Here is a 19,380-nt window from a genome sequence, read left to right on the forward strand (position 1 = left end):
GTAGTGATCCAGGAATTTTTTTTTGATTTTATGAAGGATTTTCAATATTTTGGCAGGTAGGGTCAATGAACTTGGGAGTTCAAGCTGCTGTGCATTTTTTAGGTTTTCATACATGCACTAAAGTGCATGCTCTAGTTTCTGCTAGGCCGAGGTGTGCCGCGCAGCTGGAAGTTGATGACGTAACAAAAGGCTTCTATACCATGTATTTGGAAATCAGGTGACTTTCAGCATGCATACATACAGGTATGATCGTGAATGAAATCACTTTCTATGGAAACTATTGTACAAGATCAGTGGTGGAAATGAGCTGCTTGGCGGAGGTTTGCGCTCTCAGATCGCTGCTGTAGTTTGTATTTGTTTTCCTTTTTGTGTGTTTATATATATGATGCGAGGCTAAGGCTCGAATTACAGCATTGTGATTACCGGTATTCTTTTTCTTGGAAGAAAAGGATGGATTCATGGTGGCCATTCATACAGGTCTATCACCCTAGGGATGCTGCCTGCCAAATTTGGTGAAAATTTTACCATGCAATAATAAGAAGATTAAAACACTAAAATTTGGCCCTAATTTGAGCCCCCCCACACACACACAGGGCCCCCCAGGAGGCACCCCAGATCTGTCATAAACTTAAAACTACAGTTCCCAATCTACTCATAACATTATCTTTGCTCTATCACTTCTGGTTCTTGAGGAGAAGATTTTGAACTCAATGACAAGCAAATGTAGGTAGTTTGAACATTTTATGCATCTTATGCCTTTGCTCTGTGATGCAACACAAGTTTGCTAGTAAGTGATCATTACTTTTTCAAAAGGAATTCATGATGGGCTTAGATTCAACAATTTTTTATTTTATTTTTATAGTATTTGAATATAACTTGAATGTTGAAGATAATTTCTCAAGAAGAATATGCTTCAGAATGTTTGGTTGTCAGTATTGTCAAGACATTGATGTACTGTTCAAATTGCAATTAAATTTGTACTTCAAGGTTATTAATGAGAATTATCATTTTTACCTCCACCAAGGGAGAAGGTTCTGTTTTCATTACCGTTGATTTGTATGTTTGTTTGTGTGTGTGTAAAAAAGCTCAAAAAGTAGTGAACGGATTTGGATGAAACTTGCAAGAAAGGTTGAAAATGACCCAATGAACAAACAGATGATTAAATTTTATTAGTGATCCAGAAATTTTTATGGATTTTGTGAAGAATTTTCGATATTTTGGCAGGTAGGGTCAATGAACTTGGGAGCTCAAGCATCGCATTCTGAGGTTTTCATACGCGCACTATAAGTGCATGCTCTACAATGTAGTTTTTGCTAGGGCGAGGCGTGCCGCGCAGCTGAGAGTTTATGACATAACAAATGGCTTTAATATTGGGAATTCATTGGTGGAAATGAGCTGTTTCGCGGAGGTCTGCGTACTCAGAGTGCTCTATTTTTTTAATTTTAAAAAAAAAAAAAGATTATCATACAGTGTCTTTTTAATTTATGAAAGTAGCATATAAACCATATTGTGGGGTGCAATACTGTGATGAATATTGTTTATTCATCTCTTCTCAAACCCATACTTTGCTTTACTTGCTGATAAGCATGTTGGCTTGAGTGCTTTCTTGCTGGCACTGATGGTTGGATGCTATAACTGCCAAATGAATGGAGATTACCCAATCCCACTTAACCCCTATTGTGTCACCATGGCGTCCGCTTTGGACTGAGGCACATTGATACGCTTGAATAAGATGGTTAGTGTACCATTAGGTCAAGTTAGGGGCAATAAAAAGAATGCAGTTGAAAAGAGTATAGAAAATTACAGCTATGTGCCTGAGCTCATAAATGGTTATTTCTAAACACATAATTAGTTATATAACCAACAAATTGGAAACAGCAATGCTACTAAAATCTCAACCAGACTGATTTCAGTACAGTGTGAAATTTCATTGCTTATCTTGTGGTAACTGGTTTCATCTTAAAAACCACACTGAGGGATGGAAACAGTCATTTGATTGTATAAAAAAAAATATCAATGATCAATGCTCAAACAGGTGTGTGTGTGTTTGTATGTGCATTTGTGAGTGTGTTTGTGTGTGCATTTGTGTGTGTGTGTGTGTGTGTGTTTCGAATTTGACAAGGGAACATAAAGCTCATTTTTCTCCTTCTACAGAGATCAGCTATCATAAGTACATTGACTATCTCTGTTTTGTTTCCACTCCATGCTTTGTAACCCTGAATACCAATCATTGAACAATTTTCAACAGTGTAAGTTTTATTATACAGACAAATTAAAACAATGGAACTACAATGTGCATGTGTTTATGTATCAGTCCATGTATGTGTACTCTTATACACACATATTTAGGAAATGCTCAACTTGCGTGGGTTGTTATCAGCAGTTCAAACGGAAAATGATGTTGCTTTTCCATTGCATATTCATAAAATTACAGATTCGAGCCTTTTTGTTTGCTTTTTATCATCAAAGAAAGTGGCAAATGTCTAACATTACCATTTTCCTTTAAATCTCCACAGTAATTGCAACAGTAGTCCATTCTGGTATGTCGCCCTCTTTGGCAGCTTTTGAACAGGACTTGTCTGTTTTGTGCAGGCTTACATGATGAACACTTACGTTTTACAAGACAGTTTTATCAAATATGTTCACTACAGTAATGTTACATCAGTGATTAAATAATGATCTCAAAAAAAAAAAAATATGCTGCCATGAGTTGACTTATACGACAGTTGGTTTGATAATACATTTTGTAATGTCAATGTTGATAAAGATGATGACACTATCAAAATAATTATCATGATCGGAATTTACCATTTTGTTCATACAAGTGTAATTGTTTCACAACAGAATTGAAAGTGAAGTAATTTAGACTAATTGTGATAAAGATACATACATACAATAAAACAGCAGTGAACAGACTGAATTCTTACATTACAATGAGGTATTACAGGTATACAGACATATGAGCCATATGTACAAGCTAAAATAAGATATCATCCAAATACTGAGAAAATATTTAAGATAGTGGAACATGAATCTGGTTTCTGAATTTCTTTCAGAGTATAAAATCAGAAAGCATAAAAAACACATGTGGACCAATGTGTTAATGAAACTTTTCATTTGATCCTAATGCCTTCTATCCTGTGATTCAGTAAAGTGAAACAAGAAGGAAACAGAGAACAAGAAGAATGAAGAAGGGTGAGAAAAAAGGGAAGGGAGGGAGAGGAAAAAGAGGAGAATCAGAGAATAGAAATGAGAGAGAGGGATAGAGATGCAGAGAGAGAGAGATAAAAATGGAGAGAGGGGAAGAGATGGAGAGAGGGGGAGAGAGGAAGAGGGAGAAAGGAAATAGTTGTACATAGATGGGAGAATAACCTGAATCCAACAAGCAAAATGCAAGGCATATACTAAATTGTGATTTCAGCGCAACCATGCATTGGCGTCTATTTCAATTTTATGTCCCAATGACCACTAATCAATGATGCATGGACTCTTATGAAGCAACCAACTGGCGTATTGAACATTTGATCGTGATAACTGGCAGAGAGAAAAACCAATTAAATGAATAAAAACATGACTACACAGTGTATACTCAACCACAGAAAAGCTGTTAGAGAATGTTTGTTTGACTTTAGGGCTGACACATTACAACGCACAAGATTCTGTATATGCCTACCTGAGCTAGACTCCACAGTGTATATATTCTTCATATCCCTTTACTCGATGCTATATCACCTCCTTACCACCTAACATGAATAGTGCATAATTATGCCAGGCAAGCTATTAGGATCTTTATGATAGAGGGGGTGGGTGATCAAATCATATATATTTGAAATGCAGTGAAAGTTTTTGAGGGAATGAAGCAACTATTAAAGTAGGGTCTGGTCTGAGAGATATAATTATAATCAATTGACTATTTACCTGATGGTTTGGGTTAAGACATTTAGCAGGCCGGCGGCACTCCCCCCCCCCCCCCCCCCCCCGTTCCACCAGCCATGTGTAGGGGGTCCTATCTGCCACAAAGAAAAGTCTTCAAGATCTTTGTGCCTATATTATAGGCCCTACTGAAAACTAAATATACATACAAATTTCAGCAACTGTCTTGGATTTATGTGCTAGCTGCTGAAAGTGTCGACCACCCCTTTCAGGTTGCTCACTTTTTGGTAATGAATCAATGTGAATGAGTGCAAGAGATGTTGCACATACAGGGGCAGATCCAGGAATTCTGTAAGGGGGGGGGGGTGCAACTAATATTTCTGGTGCAACTTTCGGGTTTCATTTCATTTTTTCTTTTTATTTCTTTTGTTTTTAACAAAAAATAAAAGGGGGGGGGGGCGTGCACCTGCCATTGACATAGCGAATGGTTCATGAAATGTTTTCAAGGATGCAAGTAAATCGATGTATACATGGGGTCACTACGCAAACTATAGGGTTAGGTGTGGGGTAGTAGTGTAGGGCCTCTTCTCCCTCCTGCTAGATTGAGGGAGCTTCTGCATTTCAGAGAATCAAAATTCTATAGAAAGCAATCGAGTGTCTCTTTGCATGGAATATTTGTGACATTTTTCAATCCAAAAAGTAAAATGATTTGCATTAGTTCTTTATTCAAGTTGCAACAAAAAGACCCAAACAAACTAGACTCTGTGTGTGATTGTGCAGCTTTAAAAGGTAGCTTTGGCACTTTCAGAATTTATGAAATAAAACAAAAATAAATATTTGATTACTGTATTCAAACATAAACAGCCCCCTTCTCCCTCCCCCCCCCCCCAAAAAAAAAAAAAAAAAAACAGGAAGAAAAATAGGAAGAAGCAAGAGAAGACAAGTATCATGAAACTCTCGCACTTGGAAAGAAGTAGGCCTATCATACATGTAGTTGAGATAGTTTGAAAGCAGCTGTGACAGCGCACTCCATAAAAAACATAATCTTATACTAGAGTACCGTACTCAGTAATTTCCTTTTCTGTAGTAAATAGCAGTGTTTAATCCGGACATAAAGGTCCAGTTTACCTTTGGGAGCAGTGATTTCAAAAATTTTCAAGATATCATATTTGATGCATATGTGTAGGTCTGTTGTATCATAAAACATCCTACCATATGAAATATTTGCAATAAAACCTAAAATATAAGGAGATATCAGGGTTTTTCTCAATAAACCGTAACTGTATACGGTTTACTCTGGAAATTTTTTTATTATAACTATTGTTCACATTTTGTGTATTTAACAACACTTAACATCGATTATACGATTCAAATTTTGACAGTGGTTGTTTCTATCCCTAACTCACATTTTAGAACTATTTTATAGCACTAATGCTTTCATCTGCAAATGGTAAATTATGCCTATAACCACAGCTCTTCAACTTCAAGGAATGCCACGCCGCGGCGCGCCCGCGCGAGTGTGTGGAGCGTGTTTGGTGTGGAGCGTGCCGATGCGACGCGCTATCGCTTATCGGCTGGAGTGGTAGTGCGATGCAACGATGATGCTGATGTTATTTTTAGGAATCGCCAAAACGCGAAAGTTTATTCCAGTTGAGTACACGAATTGCAAAGGCTAGACGTGCTACTCCGGAATTCCATTCGTACACGCCACTGTGGATGAATATAAGGACTTCGTGACCTGTGTGCTGTTAATGCGTGACTTACTGCCATTTGAAATTCTATGTGGATGGTAAGTATTAACTTATTATTTTCAGCCTTATTCTTCGGAAACATCTATGTACTGTGTATGTCTGAGTTCATATCGCTTCCTGCTCGCTGTAGTCCCGCGTACTTACTGTTGTGTATGTCGATTTTCAACCTCCAGCAGCAGCATCTCTGCGCTGTCTGTATCTTGTCGTCAGGAATGTGATGTTCCGCGGAGACTACTTTTGGCTTCACGGAAGCCCAGGAGAGCCGTAAATATAAGAAAATGATAAAAAGTTCCTCCGGACAGACGGATTTTTCTGTCTAGCTGTGTTGCTGTGTGTTACACAACAGACAATAGGCAATAGCCTTGAAGAGGGTCTAGTCAGATAAATTTCCAATCTGGAATTGGATTGTCACTACGAGTCAAGTAGTCAGTAGAGAACCAAGCAGCATGGAAGTGAGGAAGTTGTGTATGTATGTAAATGATTATGTAGTTTTCCACCAAGTTTTCCTTTTATCAAATTTACTATTCATTTAGATTCTAGTATGAAATGAAATGCAATGACATAGATCCTAGAAATAGTAGAATCAGCAGAATTTTACTTAGTGTTGTAGATCCCTTAGCCCTAGATACAAATTGTCTGATGAAAATGGATGAAAGTAGGCTCTTATTTATACTTACAGTTTCTGTACGTGGGTTATAGATTTACAAGTACTGACGTAGGCCTATGCCCCCCCCCCCATCAATAAAATGTTGTGAAAAGTTGTTAATGTGGTGAAATTCATCTGTATAACTTGTGTCATATGATGAGTGACAACGGTCATTTGTAAGACACAATGCTCATTAAATGAATCCATGGCTAGTAACTGATCAGTGGGAATCAGTGAGAATGCTGGAGATGATTGTTCCAATCCTTGTGGGATTCATTTAAGAGTATTACATTATATATCTGTTGTTGTGTGAAAATTATTTGCTTCAGCATGGTCTCATATTCAAGTAATGTGCAGTTTAATGTTTCCAGGTTAGCATGCCTGTACTGTGACGGGGCGATCGTAAACGGGCCAATAATGGGAACATTTAATCATTAGTTTGTATGCAAATTACAAATTATGACCTAAAAATGTTCCACGTTTGGAACGTCACTCATTTGCATACCTCTAGTTGAGAAACTGGAAATCATAGTCATGATAACTTGCCATTCAGTCTTTGGGGTCCTACTATTTTTGGGATAGAAAAGTGGAAAACCTTTGAAATATCTTAATATTATGCAAACATCTTTCATGCTCCATTTGTTACCCCAATGTTTAATTTATGCAAATGTATTTATTTATCACTGGTCATGCACAAGCAACTTTCTTCTTGTGAAGGTGATGACCATCGCAGTGAATACTATGACGATCGGGAACAAATTAATCACTTGTCTCACGAAGAAAATCGTAGTAACTACGATTTTCTTCGCGAGACAAACTTGTGATGTATTTGTTCCCCAATTGTCATAACTTTCTTCTTATTAAAATTCATGTATTTTAACATCTTGGCTTTGTATTGACACTGAGTTCTCTTGTTTGAACCAATTTGTATTTTCAGTCATGTGAGATCAAATGGTTTGGACTTGCCCTAAAGGATATATACAATAGGCTTGAAATCCTTTCTCTATTTACTTGCTCCTTTTTTTGACTCTAAGTAATCAAATGAATAAAGTGTTTGCTCTATAGACTGATACCTTCTCATAAAATCTATACTCGGATTTTGTTTGTTTTATGAAATTGTTGAATGAGTGTACACCATCGCTGTTACTGATGTAAGCCAAGGGCAATATTTTCCCAGCCTTTTTTTTGGAGGTAAGTCAGGTGCTCATACATTGTATGTTGAAGAATTAGAAATATGTGGCGTTTTCTTTATATTTTTTATTATGCCTCCACCACGAAGTGTTGCTGGAGGCATTACGTTTTCGGGTTGTCCGTCCTTCCGTCCGTCCGTAATGAATTTTGTGGACAGCGTAACTAAAAACTGTTTAAGGTATCCTAATAAGACTTGGTATGTATATGTGTGAGTGAATGAAGTTGTGCCTATCAACTTTTTGGGGCACATACTCAAGGTCAAAGGTCAAAAGGTCAAGGTCAAATGCTCAAAATTTCACTATTTCCCCATATCTATGCAATGCCTGGAGGTTTTTTCTTGAAACTTGGTGTATACATGTAATACCAAATGAAGATTCTCCAGAGAGAGTTTCGAGTCATGAGGTCAAAGGTCAGAGGTCAAATGAAAATGTCAAAATTTCACTTTTTTCTCCATATCTTGGCAATGGTTCAAGCTATCTTCATGGAACTTGGTACATGTATGTACTGACTAGCGGTGATTATCTAGGGAATGTAGGGGTCATGGGACAAAGGTCATGGGTCAACGGTCAAACTTCTCATAATTTCACTTAAAAGATTCCCCTCATATTCAAATACAATACCTGCCCGATTTTTCTTGAAACTTGATATACATGTATAACCCAATAGAGATTCTCTTGGAAGTTTCTTGCCCAAAGGTCAAAGGTCAAAGGTCAAGTGAAAGGGCTAAATTTCATTTCTTGGTCTAAATAATCTCGAAGGTGACTCAAGGTATCATCATGAAAAAACAATACAGTTCTGCATCCATGTTCTACAGGCTGACAGTGATTCTCTTGGGAATTTTATGGTCATAGGGTCAAAGGTCAAGTTAAAATGAAAAAAATTTACTATTTGATAGTGAAATTAAACTTTTTCTCCGTACCGTGAAAGTTTAATCAATATGTAGACTTATAAATAAGAGTCAAAAGTGAAGTGAAAATCCTCATATCCCCTAATACCTGCGCTCTTAGGCAGTATAGCCATCCATCCAATTAAACCTAGTTCAAGGAAAGTGAACGTTCAACACATTTGTGACAAACCTGTCATTTTAATATTTTGCCAATTATGTGAAACTCATCAAACATTGTCAAGACATTGTACTATAGACCTATTAGGAGAACCATGCATTAAGGCAGAGGCATACCAGTCGCCTTTGCGGCATTTCTAGTATAATTTGAACTACTTTTATGACATCATGAGTAGCTGTAGCTTTCTTATCCAGCCATTTACAAAATGTAGCATGTGGATTCATTTACAGCGTAGAAGTGTTTACAATTCACAACTTTTGAACAAATTGTCAAGTTTTCCACAGTCTGCAACCATGTGTTATACTGATATTGCTGCTTTCACTGCACAGATATAGATATTTAAACATACATTTGGGATGGATTCCTGTGTACATCTTTACAAATTTTTACTGCAAAGGTCAGTTTGTTTTTAAAAAAATGGGATGGAGAGACAGACATACATGTATGTAGAAGATAAGCCGCATTTACACGTACTAACAGCGCGATTTTTAAAATCGTGATATTTTGGTTCCACCGTTAACACTTGGGCAAAAGCGTGCAAAGTTTTGAGCTTCACGAAACATTGTGATTTTTTGGTCGGTAGTGTGCATGTGTAATTTACCTCTCTTCAACACACAGTAGACGAGTGGAAGCGCGAGCTATTCGTATTCACTGCAGTGCAGTCTATTTTGCTCACAGCTAGCTGGTTAGAACATTGAGCTAGGGCTTTTCATCAGTACAATGTTACATGTATGATAAATGATCAATATACACATTAAAGGGATCTTGTAGTTTTGGTTGACATCTAATTTCAGGTTTCTAACTGTTTTTTTGTGAAAGAATGAGAAACCTCTTATGAATATGAAAGAACATGGTAATTCAAAGAGGGATTCAACGTTTATTTGATGAAAATTGGTTTTGAAATGGCTGAGATACATTGTACCCAAAATAGAGCAATCCTAATAAAAGGTGAGACCCAACTTTTATTACGATTGCTTTCTTTTACTTTGTTTTTTATGTCTCGGCCATTCCAAAACCGATTTGTAAGAGATACGATTGTAAAATAAACCTTAAATCCTCTTAGAATGGTATGCTCTGTACTTCATGTATTTCATAGATGGTTTCTTTATAAATATCTTGCAAAAAGTTAAAAGCCCAGTCCTCATCTGTGTACACCAATACTGAATACTATCCCTTTAATATTGTTTGTTTGTGTTATTTTATTACACAGTTAGTGTTATGTTGTTGATTTCTTTGTCATTTTGAAAAAATAAAAGAAAGCTTGTGGACCAGAAGAATCTTTCAAAATGTCTTCCTGTTTGTATGACTATCACAGTATCATGAATTTGTGTGGAAATGTCTTGCTTTTATACTGTACCTGATGTGACGTCCTGCATAAATTAGTGTAGATAAACTCAGAAGGTAAAATTGCCATTGACAGTCTTCTCATGGAGATACATGATCTTATCATTTACTTCTTTGGTCAGGCCACCAATTACTGTTTGAAGATGTTCATTTGTGACATTTCATGTACAATGTACATGCAATACCTAGTTTATCTGACAAAGCATTGTGCAGTAAAATCTTATATCCTTGCACAGGATATTGAATAAGGATTGAATTCACAATTTCTCTATGTAAAGAGATATGAAGTATTGGTAGATTTCTGGTTTGATAAATCCTACAGAAACTAATGTCATAGTTATGAATATCCGATTTGTTTATTTTCTTTTTAAATATCTGCCCTAAAGGGTCCTTAGGACCATTGTGTTTTAGAGTTGTCTCTCTGTCTGTCATGTCCATCTGTCTCAGATGTTGTTGTCAAGACTGGAAAAACAAACATAATTAAACAAACAGACAAACAAACAAATACACAGTGACTGTTCCGTGGGCTTTCATGCAGTCCAGTGCTTCAGGAGGCGTCTATGTGCTTTGTAGGTTGGGGCAAAAAAAGTTATGGTCAAAGGTGGTCAAATGTGAAGAAACTTTGGCCCCAAATGGTCTTTTATAGCCATTTTCTTTCGTCTAGAAGTTATCAGGGTTACACAATTTTGTTGGAGAAATTGAATGTAGAAATTGATAGATAATTATTAACATAAAATGAGTGGTAAACGTCAGGCCAAGGTCATGTCAAAGTTAATAGTACCTTTGCCAAAAATTGTAATTTACAGCCATTGCTTCAGCTTGAAGTGTCTAGTGGTAATGTGTTGTGTTATGTAAATTGATGGACAGAGTAAAAGTAAATTGCCAATTAACTTCTTAAACAGGGGAGAGGTGATACAGTACATAGGTTATAGGGCAGGGCCAAACTTTACTAAACTGTAAGTAAGAATGCAATTTTCAAACTACAATGTCAGCTAAATATGCTTTGTTAAATAAAATCTGGTAAGACAGATTAGTATATGAGAAAGAGATTAAGAACCAGAAATGACAGATTGAAGGTCAAGGTTATACAGTGTAGGTCACTAAATATTTATCTGAAAATGTCAACATTTTTTAGGCCACAAATTCTTTGAAATTGCTGAAATGAGGAAATAGATTAGAAACAAGCCAAACATATGCCTGGATTGATAAATAACAGCCGGCCAGAAATAATTGAGATTTCTTGGGAAAGGAAATACACTGATTATACTTTATGATATTGACTTTTTGGTTTGAATCAGCAACAATGATTGGCACATGGTTTAGAATGCGAAGGGTTAAATCAAACACCTGCAGTGTAAAATCAAGTCTTGAGAGTAAGATTCATAAATTTGGATCCTCGAGGCTTGCGATCTGCTTTCCCCTTCTCCTTTCCCTTCCTCTCTCACTACTTCCGCTCATATTTTTCTTGTATTACGTCCCTGCCTTCCCAATCATATCTGGTTACAGATGAAAATAAGGAGATGGGTAAACTAGGAATAATTGGATTTCTGTTACCACAAAAGTTTGCCAGATCGCTGTGGAATCAGGTCACGGTGTGTTCAGGAAATGCGAGTGCATGCAGACAATCCTGTCCACCCTCTCAGTGGGTGGGGGGGGGGGGGAGGGGGAGAGGGGGCGGATGGCAGTATTGCATGTGCTTGTACATGGGTGTGCAAGTACAGTACAGGTGCGCAGCCTGCTACGAGGGCAGTTGTATCCAGGTGTTATGTACACCTTGAGTGTGGGGTACCAGGAGAGAGCAGTGTCTATGCAAACAATCTAGATTTTACCCGTGAAAGGAGATTGTGGTTGCGTAGTTCACTCTTCTCCTCAATTCTCACACTATTTGCCATATCAACATGAGTGAAGGATTAGACTAGTTTCTGTTGAATATGATTTCACCCATCACCTCTCTTCCTCCAGACAAACATTTCAGATGCTAGTGAATGTGTTGGAATACTCTATCATGTGTTTATCTCAAAATGTGTAATGTTACTTTCAGTAAAAGCAGTGAAATACCACACACCAAGAATATTTCAGAAAAATACACAAATTTTGAATAAATGTTAGACTGGTTGTTGGCAAACCTTTTTATACATCATCCCAATTACACTATGAAAAATATGCCAGCAGTCAACCTTTAAATGTTGTCCACGTAAAGAAATAATAGTTTTGCAGTGTTCTTATCATATTGTTGTCCCCGCCGAACGAGTTCGAGCAGGGGACTATGAAACGGGCTCTGTACGTGTGTGTGTCCGTGTGTGTGTCCGTCCGTGTGTCCGTCCGTGTGTCCGTCCGTGTGTCCGTGTGTTCGTGTGTCCGTGTGTCCGTGTGTGCGTCCGTGTGTGATCAAAATCTTCAATTTGCTACTTCTCTGTCATTTATGAGCCAATTTTGATTCTGTTTGCTTTATATGATAGTACTATGTGGGAGCTTTGAAACTTCTACACAGAATTTCAGTTGTGACCTTTGACCTTGACCTTTGACCTATATTGTACATTTTGCTACAAAATGCTACTCCTTCGCCATTTCTAACCCGATTTCGATTCCGTTTGCTTTATGTGATGGCACTAGTTGAGGGCTTCAAAACTTCTACACAGAATTTTGACCTTTGACTTCTTTGACCTTTGACCTTGATTTTTTGACCTGTATTGTACATTTTGCTACAAAATGCTACTCCTTCGCCATTTCTAACCCGATTTCGATTCCGCTCGCTTTATGTGATGGCACTAGGTGAGGGCTTCAAAACTTCTACACAGAATTTTGACCTTTGACTTCTTGGACCTTTGACCTTGATTTTTTGACCTGTATTGTACATTTTGCTACAAAATGCTACTCCTTCGCCATTTCTAACCCGATTTCGATTCCGCTCGCTTTATGTGATGGCACTAGGTGAGGGCTTCAAAACTTCTACACAGAATTTTGACCTTTGACTTCTTTGACCTTTGACCTTGATTTTTGACCTATATTGTACATTCGCTACAAAATGCTACTCCTTCACCATTTCTAACCCGATTTTGATTCTGTTTGCTTTATGGGATGGCGATACGTAAGGGCTTCAAAATTTCTTCATAGAATTTTGACCTTTGACTTCTTTGACCTTTGACCTTGATTTTTGACCTGTATTGTACATTTTGCTACAAAATGCTACTCCTTCGCCATTTCTAACCCGATTTCGATTCCGTTTGCTTTATGTGATGGCACTAGGTGAGGGCTTCAAAACTTCTACACAGAATTTTGACCTTTGACTTCTTTGACCTTTGACCTTGATTTTTACCTATATTGTACAATGGCTACAAAATGCTACTCCTTTGCCATTTCTAACCCGATTTGGATTCTGTTTGCTTTATGTGATGGCACTAGGTGAGGGCTTCAAAACTTCTACACAGAATTTTGACCTTTGATTTCTTTGACCTTTGACCTTGATTTGTGACCTGTATTGTACATTTGCTACAAAATGCTACTTCCGGCGGGGACATATATTACGCACCGCCTAAATTTTACTTTTCCTTGTTTCTTATCTGACTGACCTAGTCCAAGATAATGTTTAACTTGATGTCTCATACAAAACAATTTCTATCATGTTTATCACTGTGAGAATTGTCTGCTGTTACAGAAACATTCCCCTGTTTTTGTTCATACCACTTCAGAACAGTCCAACTGAAGAGACTGAGATCACACCAGCAGGATGAGTCTGAGATTAGAGCCATTACATCCGGGCTCCAGTGCCATCAGTGATGATGTGGAGAGGGCTGCCATCGTGAGAGCCAGGACTAGTAACAAGTGTTGTAGGTGCTGTGGTTTGACAAAGGCTCTACGACTCGACAGGTCCTGGTTTATCAAGGTAAAGACAACATTACCTTAAAACACTGTCATCGTGTTCCATGCAACATTATCACTAGGTGTGATCACATTAGGAAAAGATTAAGAAGTTAAAGATTGTGAATTTTTTGCGATATTTTGTCATCCATTCACACTGGCAGCCACATTTCTCGATCTTTGGATCAAGAAGTTTGGGCCGCTAGAGGGTGTGCGCAAGAAAGAAGAAAGAGTGTACACTGTCTGACAGCTGGTAATTTTGATGTAACAATGCACACCTGTACAGTACACTCCCATTATTTAAACAACAAAGACGGTTATCACGAAATTCCAGTTACAATGAAGTAAAAATTCAGGCCACAACATAATCAGCTCTATGTTGTTTATTTGTTCAGTTATTACAAAATTTATATATAAAACGAAAGAAAACTGCCAGTCCCGAGGACTTCATTATAATGGGAGTCCACTGTACACTGTACATCACAATGATGGGCACTTCAGAGGCACAGCCTGCAAATAGGTGGTGGACTGGTCATGTGACAAACTTTGTGAAGTTTCAGTTTCAAGCCTTCGCATTGGCAAAAAATTGAGAAGTTTGATGGGATTGGGATGATATCCCTAGTTTGATTAGGAAGTTTTTTAAGAAGTTTCGCATGAAGTTTCTCAGAAGTTTGCGGTCACACTGCAAAAGATCGAGATCTTACAGATCACGATCTTAAACTTCTTGATCTTTTGCCAGTGTGATGTGCGCCAGTTTAATCAACTGAATTCAGCTTTAAAGAGATAAGAAACAACTACATGTTGTTTCTATATCATATGATATTTGTCTGTGGGTGACAAACATTCTGCTGTTTGTCCAAGGTCCATCAGTAGCATGATGTGAGCATTTGTAATTTTTTGATCAGACTGTTAAATACGATGCATGCTTGTTTTGTGTGTCCTTTTATTAACACACACACACACACACACACACACACAAAGGTTCCAGCAGATTTCAGAGATACTTCTTATTCTTTAATTTTCCTGGCATAGAATCTTACACAGTTTACTGCCATGAGATGTTTATCACCAACTACTGCATACTGCAAATATTTTGTGAGGTTTTCCTTTTCACGAATTTCGCAAGTTGGGTGCCTTTTGTGAATTCAGAAACACACAAAAATATGAACTCTGATCCTTACGAATGTGACGTGCACACATACAATTCTCCATTCAGTACTGTACACCACAGTCGTGAATTTAACCACTTGCGAATTCGTTGGAAAGTCTCAATTTGTGAAAAATTATGCTATTTGTTGTGTACAGTAATCTTTTGAAAATACATGTGTGCTATTTGTTTAATGTCATTTACACATTGTACCTCCCAGTTGCAGATATGTTTGACATGCTAGACTTTCATCATCTCACTCTTCATTGTATGTGGTGTATTAAAGTTACATGTTAATCCATTATGTCGAAGAAAAAGTTGGTTTAAATTCATAAGGATACCTGAATTAGTAACTTAAGGAGTTTGATACAAAGTGTGAATGACTGTTTGATGTCCATTATTCAGTAAGGGTGGTAAAAAGCATATATGTACAATAACAGTGTCATTTTAAAGTCCATCTTAAATTGAGACTTGCCAAGAGTGAGTGCAAGAGTGAAGAATTCAATGGATAATGCAAACATTTTGGTTGCTAGCGGTCAGGTCTGTATGCAGACTGTATGCTGCTTGGTGTACATAAAGTATTCCTTGTGAGTCGTTATTTTAAACCATGTATTGTTAACCATTGTCATGAAATGAAAAAAATGCTATTTATACAAGTTGTACTTGTGGATAGATGAACTGAAGGTCAACAGCATTGCCTATAAACATTAAACGAACACTAGTGACACATATCAAGTCATATAATTTCCTTTGGTTCATAACATAATCTTGTAATTTGAGAGTATTGGATTTAAAGATGTCTTGCAGTAAGTACAATTATCATGCAACTTAAACCACACAAAATATACTGTGATAGTTCAATACAAACATAAAAAAAAAAATGAATTGTTAGTATTTAAAAACGGAGATTCTTTTTTGAAATGTTTAGAGTCTGTCATACAGTAGGGCATTAAAACAAGAGAAACTGTTCTGAATTTTTAACCAAGATACAATAGGGAAATTCCATGAAGTTGGGGCAGTGTCCATGTAGCATCGTGATATTTAAAAAATACATTTCACCATAACTCAATATTAATTATGCTATACATTTATTGTTTGTAGGCTTTACATTTGCATTGAGGCCACACATTTTCCTGGAAATTTTGTGCCATTCAAACTCAATTTTGATGAGGTTATTAAACAGTATGTAACAGTGTCCTGTAGCATCGTGACGTGTCCATGTAGCATCGTGATATTTTAAAATTTGGTCCTAAGAGACAAATTATGGCAATTAGCTTGACCAAAATTTGATGCAATATGCATATTTACAAGATATGAATGAGATAGCTAAATATCTCAAATTTCCTGTACAAAGTTTTAATTTTAAAAGAAAATTACAAAATGTATCACGATGCTATGCGGTGTCCTTTTTTGTGACATTTGGTGGACACCGCGTAGCATAGTGACACATTGTGTAATTTTCTTGTAAAAGTAAAACTGTGGAAAGGAGAGTTAAGATATTTAGCTATCTGACTAATCTAGTAATTATGCATTTTATATCAAATTTTGGTCAAGCTAATTGCATTAATTTGTCTTTTAGGACCAGATTTTTAACTATCACGATGCTACATGACACATCACCATGCTACAGGACACCGTTACATATCGTTTTAATAACTTCATCAAAATTGAGTCTGAATGACACAAAATTTCCAGGCAAATGTATGGTCTCAATACAAATGTAAAGCCTATAAATAATATATACTTATGTATAGCATGATTAGTATTGAGTTATGCTAAAATGTCACACTTTGTGCCCCAACTTCACGGAATTACCCAATAGTATGAAGAGAGACCCAATAGTATGAAGAGAGATCCAATAGTATGAAGATGATCCTCAGTGGTACATGGTGCTGCCAGCTAGCCCTCTCCATTCCATCGGATTGGAGTATTGAGGCAGAAGCTCTCAAGGCTGCTTACATACATGTGCTTTTTACACCCCGTGTATTTCAAGTGAATGTATGACATAATAAATCAAAGAGGAATATTGTTTCATCATGAGAAAAAGAAGTACATGTTTGTACAGTAGCTGTGTTCTGGAAATAGGTGACTTGCAGCCTTAGCCTCATACTTCACAAACTCTTGACCTTTCTAAGCTATCAGTATAAATAGGAAAGTGATCAAGCACTCTTGAATCATTTATTGGTATACTCAAGTCTCAAGTTTTTATGTGTGTTTGTAGTTTGTTTTCTTGATTGTCTCTGTCTCCCTTATCTGTCTATCTGTTTGTCTGTTGGTATACAATTATTTCTCAACTCACTGTCTGCTGTAAGCAACATCAGTCTCTTTCTGATAAAATGACAAGAATTTTAAAGAATGCCAGTTCAAGTCTTTTGTCCTCTGTTTCCTAGAGGGAAAGGCATTACATTTGGCTCCACTTCCCAAGTTACTCCCGTCAAATTCTGCTGGTGCTAGCAAAGGGTGATGTGTGTGTTGTTAGAAATCTGAATGTGTCGCGTGACAATCTGGAAGGCCGTTTCATTTTAATTTTGTCGGTTGCTGTCAGACGATGATAAATAGGCACTCTCCACTGGTGCAGTGTTTATGGGATTGCTGTTTCTTCCTTCCCTTAAATTTAGACACTAGAGTGGTCAGTTGAAGCTGGTATCCTCAATAGCCGCTGGCGTCACGTTCAATTGAGGCAAGAGATGAATATCTGTATGAAAGATTTATCCAAACGTGTACAAGTATTGAGTATGCAAAGAGTTTCTTCTTGATTAAATATTCATAATCCAATTTCTAGCTCACCCATGCTGATGTATCATGCCAATGGGTACAGTGTACACAATCCATTGGTTTAACTGGCATACAATCAGGTGTGAAATATGAAGTGTGAAGTACAAATTTGTAGTCAGTTTTGTTCAGGAATGTCTGAGTCTATGTTTACTTGAAACTGAAATGCCTTGTAAATGTAAGTTATCATAGGCTGGCTCCGTGCTTCATAATGATAATAATAATGATGATCTAATAAAGTCTTCCTTATCCAGGGTAGACTCTTCAGTGCTGCCACTGCTCTTCCAGAAGACCCTGCCGTACTGTACATGCATGAGAGTTACATAAATTGTCTATGATGCCCACATCATGAAGTGCCAGTTACTTGTGTACCATGTACTTGTAAGAATAACTACCAGCAGTTTATCAGCAAATTCACTGGCAAAGATTCAAGTTTACCTTCCAAGAAGAATAAAAGTTGAAGAATAAGATCTGTCTTACTGATGCAGTAAAAAGTACCGATGACATTTGAGAGAAAAGAACATTTTAGAGAAAAGTTATGATCGGTTGGTGCTACAATAATGGTTTGAAAACTAACAAAAGAATTGCTAATTCTGTGTTGTGTACTTTCCAGACTTTGTCCTGTATCCCAGGTTGTATGAGAGTGCCACATATAAGATTCATATATATATATATATATTATATGTATATATATGTATGGATATAGCTGATTTAAGTATCAAATATGCATATTATGTAGCTGATTTATCAAAGGAATTAATGAATTCTCTTATCCTACAAGTTTTATTCAGTCCTCAGAGCCATAAACATGAGTCATAATATGTATATATATTTTTTTTTTAATGATTTTTTTTTTTAAATACCAGTAAATCAATTTTCGAGGGAAGTTTTGAAAGGAACTGGAGTATGGCAGCTTCATGGAATAATTCTGGATGACTGTATACAAGCATTCATTTCTCTTAGGAATAAAATGCATACCTCCACAATTGAAAAAAAAAAAACCCAACAACAAACAGATTATATAACTAAGATCTGCAATATACCACAGCACAGAATGATCTATGTATATATGGTAGAGATAAAAGCTCAGGGAGTATGGTAGTGATAGAACAAAAGAAAGATAGAGAGAGAGAGAGAGAGAGAGAGTGAGAAAGGAAGAAGGAAAGGGAGAGGGAGAGGGAGAAAGGGGATGTGAGATATCATCATAGAGATGAAGTCTAGGGTGTAGGAAGATGTGGTCTGGCATACTTCGTCCATTAGTGAGTTCTGACTGACCTTGTTAGCCCATAGACAAGTGTACCATTTGCCCAGTTCCCTTCACTGTAATTCACGGTGGGCAGTAACCATGGCAACTGTGTCATGATGCAGGACCCTTGTCATCCAACCTGCCATCTGAGCTACTGTCTCCTGCCTGAGCAGTGGCAGTTTGAGGGGAAAAAAAACCAAAATGAGAACCAAACAAGAACATGCTCAAGGGGATTTGTCCGAGTGGGATTCAGTGCTGAGGACAGGTGAAAGAAAGATAGAGAAAGACCCATGTATTTCAGCCATTGATGGCAGCCTAGGCTTGGGTTTCAAGTTATCTGATCCATTCCTTCATTTTCTGAAAAATGTTTCAAGTATTTGATCAATTTTTGAGGTTGACTTTCCTCCTGGCAGTAATGGAGCTCTGCCTGAAATGACTGGCTGCCACAAACAGAAAAAAAAAAAAAAAAAAAAAAAAAACGAAAAAAA

General features: G+C 37.1%; 1 protein-coding gene across 1 annotated transcript in view; it reads left to right on the plus strand.

Moving 5' to 3' along the window:
* Window positions 1-5,541: 5,541 nt before the first annotated feature.
* LOC140232672 (palmitoyltransferase ZDHHC3-like) overlaps window positions 5,542-19,380 on the plus strand; it is a 66,356-nt gene continuing 52,517 nt past the window's right edge. Inside the window, exons 1-2 of the mRNA XM_072312778.1 lie at window positions 5,542-5,662; window positions 13,559-13,752. Coding sequence (XP_072168879.1) covers window positions 13,597-13,752 — 156 coding nt within the window. The 5' untranslated portion in view covers window positions 5,542-5,662; window positions 13,559-13,596. The remainder of the gene's footprint in view (window positions 5,663-13,558; window positions 13,753-19,380) is intronic.

This window comes from Diadema setosum, chromosome 9 (genome assembly GCF_964275005.1).
Source record: "Diadema setosum chromosome 9, eeDiaSeto1, whole genome shotgun sequence".
In the NCBI taxonomy this organism is placed as follows: Eukaryota; Metazoa; Echinodermata; class Echinoidea; order Diadematoida; family Diadematidae; genus Diadema; species Diadema setosum.